The sequence below is a fragment of the Protomyctophum parallelum genome (genome assembly GCF_964188405.1).
Source record: "Protomyctophum parallelum genome assembly, chromosome: 22".
Taxonomy (NCBI): domain Eukaryota; kingdom Metazoa; phylum Chordata; class Actinopteri; order Myctophiformes; family Myctophidae; genus Protomyctophum; species Protomyctophum parallelum.
Window position 1 is genome coordinate 24,696,047 of NC_139714.1, and position 8,350 is coordinate 24,704,396.

Here is an 8,350-nt window from a genome sequence, read left to right on the forward strand (position 1 = left end):
TTCTATAGGTTGTTAATGGTATGGTCACATATTATGCCAATTATGAAAATTGCTCAACATAATATGCAAGTTAGCATCCGGCAGTTTCTACATGCTGGGGACCCATACTAAACATTTTATTTTTATTTTTATAATATATGTTTTATTTGGAAAGAGCAGTACATTACAGATAGCATGTTCACATATGACACACGAGAAATTCCCAAGATTTCTTTTCCACCCCTCTTCCCTCCCTCATCCCCCCTCCATGTGGCTCCAACTCCAATGTCTCTGTATATTCCTTTTTCATATGACATCAAGTCCACACTTAAACATGGACAAACAGGGCAATATCACTTCGGATTGAAACATTTCCATACTAAACATTTCTAACATAAAACCTTGGTGTACTCAACATGTCCGGGTTCACTTTTTGGCTACTAGGCTATTACAGTTTGTGCAATCATGGGAACACATCTGCAAAAAAGAATACCCTCCGCTGTTTTTCTTTCCTTTTAATTTTGCTATTCCGTTTGCCTTTTAGGCTTCGTAATTACAGAATTGCACAGGGCACACAAATGACAAATTACTATACAAAGAAATCACTGTCGTTAATTGCAGTGACAAATGACAATTAATCGTCAACTTAAATTTGTAATCTTGACAGCCCTATACACGCGTTCTGAACGCCCCCCAGCCCCCCCCCCCCCCCCCCCCCTGCCGACAGATTCAGGAGCGCAGCCCGGAATCTTAGTTCTCCAGACCTTACGGTTTGTGTGTGTGTCGATCCCTACCTTCTCGTCTAGAGCTTTGTGGTGTTCGAACAGGGACTTGAGCGCTTTGAGGACCTCCACCTCGCTGGACACGCCGGACGGAGACTGCGCCTGCCGCTTGACCACCGTCATGCGGAGGGAGCGCTCGTGTCTGGACACCAGGCACTCTAGATGCTCCAGGAGAAGCTGGACGGAGAGAGACACAGAGTCATCATCACATGGTCATTATCTGGTTTAGCGTCACTGTAGCGGTGTCCGACTTTGACAGCAATTTTTGATTCAGTTTCGGTCATAGTCTTTGGAATAACATTCCATTCAGTTTTCGTCATATTTCAGTCACCTCAAAAGTTTCAGGTTTTTTGGTCTAGTTTTAGTTTTTGGTCTATGTTATACTTTAGCTATTGAAAAATAGAAGATCTCGAGTGGCGCGCTACGAGCTTGTAGGTCTGCTATTTTTGAAAAATCGTGAAAATGTGGCACAAATATTTGAATATAATATTCTTTCAGAAGACGTTTTATTTATTTCGACGTCAGGCCTAAATGGGTTAATTTACACTTGGATTCATGCTGATGAGCTTGTAGATCTGTTATTGTCAGAGCACAACACCCGAGCGCAACCAAACATAAAATGACTTTGTCTTTTAGTTCTACTGGATCTATTCTCCACTAGTCCCTCCCTATAAGACGACGGACATTTTTCACCATAGTTTTAGTCGACGAAATCAACACTGGATCTGGATACAGAGTCGTTGTCACTCATCCACATCATCTGTTATCATCATTGTCCTCAGCAGCTCATCCAACCAAAACAATGACAATGTGCTCAAGTGCCTTATTGGTTTTACTGTCAATACCACTCGTGCTGGATGGATATCTGTCTTCCGTCCAGTGTTAACATCTACCGTCAATACTGTCATCATCATCATTGACCATTTTCCACACGGTGGCTCGCCCAGGTGTTTCCACCCCCAGCAGGGCAGGCAAATATTAATGAATTCATTATTGTAGCTTCTGCCATGCCTTCCATTCTGAGCAGAATTAGCTTGAGGCAAAAACTACCCCAGGTCCGTGAACCGAGAGTGAAAGCCACAAACATGAAATCTATCGGGTCGCATATCTAAGTCAGCCGAAACATAAACCTTGCAACCGCGACGACTAGCCATAAACGACGCCATAAACCATAAACCATAAGCCATAAACGATGGTTGTTTTGATTAAAATCGGAATCTGGGATTGGAATCTGAGATAAAAGCATCTGAAAAAGGTAAACAGACAAGAAGTCAATGGGCGCGGCCTTTTAGATCTACGGGTCATGGTTCGTCTATATAGCGCTAGCATTGTACACTATTTGATTTTATATGACGTCTGTAGACGTCTTTAGCATCCAACACCTCATATGTATATATATTTTGAAATCGAGTCGTGAGTCAACTCAAATGGGTCCCCAACCCACTGTTTGGGAAACTGTGCTGTATTGTATACACATGCAGGGGTAATATTGTACAGAGTTATGAGCAGATTGTGGCCATACTGTAGCATAGTTGGAAGGACACATTATGACAAGCCGGCGTACTAGTCTGTGGACATAAACCGCTGTGGCCACACATCTCGGCCCTCCCTCCACTTCAACCCTGGTCATAAAAATGTCCATTATTTATTCTGCATGTGAGCCACGGACCACCATTTGATCAGATTTAGCCTCTCAGACCCAACATTAAAGAATATTGTATTATCGCTGGATAAGATTTAGTCCACAATTCCATGTTTTATTGATGTTGGTACCATTAGGAGGCAAACGATCAAAATAGCAATGCTTCTACATTCTAACAATTAGACTTCTGGTAAATTAACTAATGCAGATGTTTAATTTAACTCTTGAGAGCCTAAAATGAAACCAAATGGACCTGTGAGGGTCAAGAGTTAAAGATCTATAAGGGTCCATTTGGTTACCAACTCTCCATCAGGAGACCACCCGGAACCCCCTCAAGGACCCCTGGTGCTCCCCGGACCACTGGTTGAGATCCACTGGTCTAATGGAACGACCCAGCGATAGTTTTCTGGTGAACAGAACTGTGGCCGGATAATAACGACTGTGGTAAACCACGCATGGAGAGTCCAGTTCCCACTGGCGTCACCACTGAACCGAAAAAGGGGGTCATTAACAAAACACGCCTGACATGTCTTGATCCCCTGCTAAGTATTATATTCATAACATGTAATCATTCAAATTAAACGTAGAGGAGTGTGGTTTTGCGGGGAGAGCAACTGCATAATCTACGATAATAACCTCGCTAACTTCCAAAACCTGCTGCTCACCAGGAAAGCGAATTGGCTTCTAGAAATTCAAACTATGACCCCGGTCAGTCATTTTGCTATAGGGGTTGGGTAATGATATGATTATCTATCATAACCCACTCCAAAGCCAGTTGCAACAAAGTGTAGACTAGAGGATGGGAACAGAGTAGCGACAGTAATGGTGGGCACTAACTGAGCAACTACAATGCATATGGGGCGGCGGTGCAGAGGCAATGAGAAGTAGTTGCGGAAAGTAACTAAGTACATTTAGTTAAATGCAACCTGCGTCCGCATTTACTATGAAAACATGCGTCCGTCCGTCCGTCCGTCCGTCCGTCCGTCCGTCCGTCCGTCCGTCCGTCACCTCCATATATGGTCATGCCTCATGACATCACGTGACATCAGACAGACAGTGGCCTTGTGGTTAGAGTGTCTGCCCTGAAACTTGGAGGTCGGGGTTCGATTGGGTCATACCAAAGACTGTAAAAATGGGACCCAATGCCTCCCTGCTTGGCACTCAGCATCAAAGGGTTGGATTGGGGGGTCAAATCAACTAATCAAATGATTTCCGATGCGCGGCACGGCTGCGGCTGAGTGGCTCACCGATCCAAGAGATGGGTCAAATGTGGAGAACAAATTTCACTGCGGTAACGTGTGTGACAAATCGTACGAGTTTCATCAGGGACGGAGATCCCTGATGTCATCAATATTAAGCCCATATATAGTTGCCCATATAGGCTCTCAGATTTGACTTTACTCTATAAGCCATATCTCCAAAACTGGTGGGTCAAACTGAACAACCAATATGTCTATTTGAAGCTATGATTTCATATGACTATTATGAAAATACAATGGCAGTCCCTCAGTCAAATTTGGTCACATTATGGAGATCCCTGATGTCATCACTATTGGCCAGCAACTCTACAGACCACAAACCCTTAGATCTCCATATATCCTGTTCTGACATTCCGTACTGAGTCGCGCCCGGCAGCCGGTGAAAACTAGAGTTCTGAACAGGCACCCTCATCAAACCCTGTACACGGCCCCCGCTGCCACCCTTTGATCTCCATGTATGGAGCTGACCTGTTCTGACATTCCATTATGTTGATCTGACCGTGAACAGAACAGACATAAAAGGTTGAACATAAGGAGATGCAAGGCTTCTGCCTGACTGCAAAGACATGCAAGTTATTTAGCTGTGGCACGTGACTGGTCCAAAGGTATCTTACAGTCAGAGCTAGCATAGCATCACACAGACAGACAGCAGTTGTTAGCTACATATACTGTAGGCCTTAATTAACAAAAATCAAAAAACAAACTTAATTAACACCCGTCTTGCAATTGCCCCACGAATCATTCAATATGATAATGAAGTGAGAGTAGTGTGAAAAGCATCCCCCAGCCCACCTGCAGCGCAATATATTCCTATACAAATCCATCATTATGGGTAAAGAAAACACACGACTTCTGCCATCGACGCATTTCGGTATACCAACCGCAAGTCTGTTTTTCATGAAATTAGTCCAGGGTCCCCTAATGTTTCTGTCCCCAAGAGCTTTGGGGTGGACTAAAGAACAAACCCATTTGGTCTTAGTCTCACAGTTGAGCAGTCACCCGTGTTTGACGTAAATGGAAAAGTGTTCAGCCAAAATATTTGGAGCTAATGAGGTATGTTTCTGTCATTGGACACAGGCGGTGCATGCATTTGCTTCAGTGCGCGCAGAGCTTAATAAACATGTACCCGGCAGACTTCTTAAAGGCCTCGATCACACTATTAAGACAAAATCGTTCTCTCTGTTCCGGGGGGAAAGGGGGGCAATTCATTTTCAGTGGGAGTCACTGAGATTCACAGTGGCGTTATATAAATGCACCATTCATCTGTGGCTCCCAACCATTTTTCTTGGAGACCCCCCTTCTAACAGAGGTCTGTTACTGAGCTCAGCGGTCATTATCCAGAAATAACACACCACTGAATTCAGTGATTGACCAATCAGAGTCAAGCATTCAACCAAGCTGTGTAATAAATACAGTAGATATACCCATTCGCATGCAGACTGCCACACGTACAACCAACTTTGTATCAATAATTAAGTAGCTTTTATTTGAATAAAAACATTTATAAATAACAAATGAGAATAATACAATTTTAACATTAACGGCCTTGTGGCTTCCCTCGGATGCGCACATTCATGATTAACAGAACGAAATAACGAGAATCGCAACCCTGCTTGTAATATCGATTGCGATTCACTGAATTGCGTCGTGTCAAATTTAAATTCGTACTGAAAACCGCGACTACTAATACTAATTTGTACTCGATGCAAGCATGCCAAACATAGCAGATCTACAAGCTTATAGATTGGCCATTTTCAGTGTTACGAAATGTAAACCGGGCTTAAAGGACCACTTTTTTCTTTTTTTCTCATAACTTTTATCCCACAATTTTGCAACCCAGTTTTTCTGACCCAGTGCCAATTATCTAAAGTAATCCTGGGCGCTACACTTCCTCTGCCAACCTGGAAGACCTCATGCCTCCTTCTATGTATGAGGAGTCCAAGCTGCTTCTTTTCACCTGACAGGGGGGAATTTCCCTGGCCGGACATAGCACGAGGAAGGAACACATTATTCCGACCAGTTCCTTTCCCCTCCATCAGGCATAAGGTAGTTTTAGAGACCAGGATTACTGCATGTTTTTGTGAGGGTTACCTACCCTAGGGGACACGGGGAGAACATGCAAACTCCACACAGAAAGGCCCTTTCGCCAACCCCACCTCGGGTATGGCCACTGATGACGCGGAGGAGGGAACACGCCCACAGCGTCCCCAGCGGGAATCGAACACAGGACCTTCTAGCTGTGAGGCGACAGCACTACCGACTGTGCCACCGTGCCCCCACTTCACCACTTTTAAACCCATCTTCATATAATTGGTCTTCACTAATGAGCATGATAAAATACCAAAACATTTTATATTTGGCCTGTGTCTCATAGGAGGGCTGTGGGCAGTTAAGAAACCCGTCCACCAGTGACATCATCGCATTGCAACTTTCCAGGAATAGAAAGCCTACAGTTTCTATTAACTTGGATTCCCATCGATGATGTCACTGGTGGACGGGTTTCTGAAATGTCCACAGCCCTCCTATGAGACAAAGACGGAGTAGGAAAAAAAATTGTGAGACGTAGAATGCATGCGCCAACTAGCATCTGTGTCTGCAGTAAGTGATGTATGAGCATGCATGCGACAGTTTGCAGTACATCATGTGATGTAATGTATGAGCATGCATGCGACAGTGCAGTACATGCGGTGTATGAGCATGCATGCGACAGTGCAGTGCATGCGGTTTATGAGTATGCATGCGACAGTTTGCAGTACATCACATGATGTAATGTATGAGCATGCATGCGACAGTGCAGTACATGCGGTGTATGAGCATGCATGCGACAGTGCAGTGCATGCGGTGTATGAGCATGCATGCGACAGTGCAGTGCATGCGGTGTATGAGCATGCATGCGACAGTGCAGTACATGTGGTGTATGAGCATGCATGCGACAATGCAGTACATGCGGTGTATGAGCATGCATGCGACAGTGCAGTACATGCGGTGTATGAGCATGCATGCGACAGTGCAGTACATGTGGTGTATGAGCATGCATGCGACAGTGCAGTACATGCGGTGTATGAGCATGCATGCGACAATGCAGTACATGTGGTGTATGAGCATGCATGCGACAGTGCAGTGCATGCGGTGTATGAGCATGCATGCGACAGTGCAGTACATGCGGTGTATGAGCATGCATGTGACAGTGCAGTACATGCGGTGTATGAGCATGCATGCGACAGTGCAGTGCATGCGGTGTATATGAGCATGCATGCGACAGTGCAGTGCATGCGGTGTATATGAGCATGCATGCGACAGTGCAGTGCATGCGGTGTATATGAGCATGCATGCGACAGTGCAGTTACTACGCCAGCGCTCCACTCACCCTCGTGTTGTTCCTCTCTGCCTTCAGCTCAGAGATCTCTTCTTCCTTCTCCAGGAGGTTCTCCCGACAGGCGTTGAGCTCCTTCGTCAGAGCCGCAAACTCCTGGCAAAACGACAAGATATGAGGAGAAACAGTCAGAAACAGTCATCCATGGTACTGGATATATTGAGATTGAGTTAATATGACAGAGACGTGCAAGCAAGAACCACCGCTGCAGTGTTCTCCTACAGTAGTAGACTTATACTGTACATCAGCCAGGCCCAGGGCAGATAGAATCACACATCACACTGGCTATGAATGCACCATTACAACTTACACATGGCACGAGGGAACTAGGGAAGAGGATCCGATGAGATATAGAGGCCATTTCTCCCAAAACAGTAACAGCGAAAGTTGACTCAGCATTTGATTTGCAGCCGGCAACTGAGTTAATAACGATAGTATAAGGTTTGCCAGAGTATGAAAAGGTTTCAGCCTCGTCACATAAAACAGCGTTAAGTGCTCCCCTACGGGTGTTTTACGAACGGTAAAACAACAATTCAAGTAAAGCAGTCTTAACTTTTGGGGCCACAAATACAGGCAGAACTGAGGAAGCATGATTATGCTTGATCTGAACGACCGGCCTTGTTTTCTGTCGGGCCGCTGTAGGCATTTGTTTTTGCCTCTTTGTATAGTTCTCTCCGTCTCTACAGTAGTTTGTGTTGGAGACAGATGGTGGCACAGGTCCTCGCTCTACTCCTGGTGAGAGCAGGAGTGGACCTGGTGAGACGTAGGAGGGGCCCGGCCAGGAGACAACCCACAGAGCCTAGTCCCTCCATGTGCCAGAAGTGTACCTCCCAGCCCTGGCAGAGTAGTTCTGGAGTAGTTCCAACGGATTGTGTGCCCCTGGTTTTTCCCTAATGGGACTGATTGAGGGTAGCTACTGGGACGTAAGTCGGGACTTGATCACTCCCAGCTGGGTCGCCTGAGTGAGGGGTATGATGTTGAGAGACCCGAAACCCTGTTGACCTCAGGATACAATTACATCACTGAGGATACGTCCCAGGTGCATCCATGCGATGTTTTTTAGTTAGAGATAACAACGATAGGACTTAAATACCACCCCAAAGTTAACTTTCATTAAGTGGGAATGTCTCTTGACCAATGTAACCCCAATGTAATGTCTCTTGACCAATGTAACCCCTACACTTCTGTACACTATACTGACAACTGCCCACAGCCCTCCTGTGAGACACAGACTGAGAAAACGTATTTTTTTTGCCATTTTATCATGATTATTAGCGAGGAATATGAAGATAGGTTGAAAAGTGGTCCTTTAATA

At 45.2% G+C, this 8,350-nt stretch overlaps 1 protein-coding gene across 1 annotated transcript in view; it reads right to left on the bottom strand.

Moving 5' to 3' along the window:
- ppfia2 (PTPRF interacting protein alpha 2) overlaps window positions 1–7,094 on the bottom strand; it is an 87,156-nt gene extending 80,062 nt beyond the window's left edge. Inside the window, exons 1-2 of the mRNA XM_083758288.1 lie at window positions 7,030–7,094; window positions 774–938 (exon numbers count right to left, since the gene is read on the bottom strand). Coding sequence (XP_083614414.1) covers window positions 774–884 — 111 coding nt within the window. The 5' untranslated portion in view covers window positions 885–938; window positions 7,030–7,094. The remainder of the gene's footprint in view (window positions 1–773; window positions 939–7,029) is intronic.
- Window positions 7,095–8,350: the final 1,256 nt, after the last annotated feature.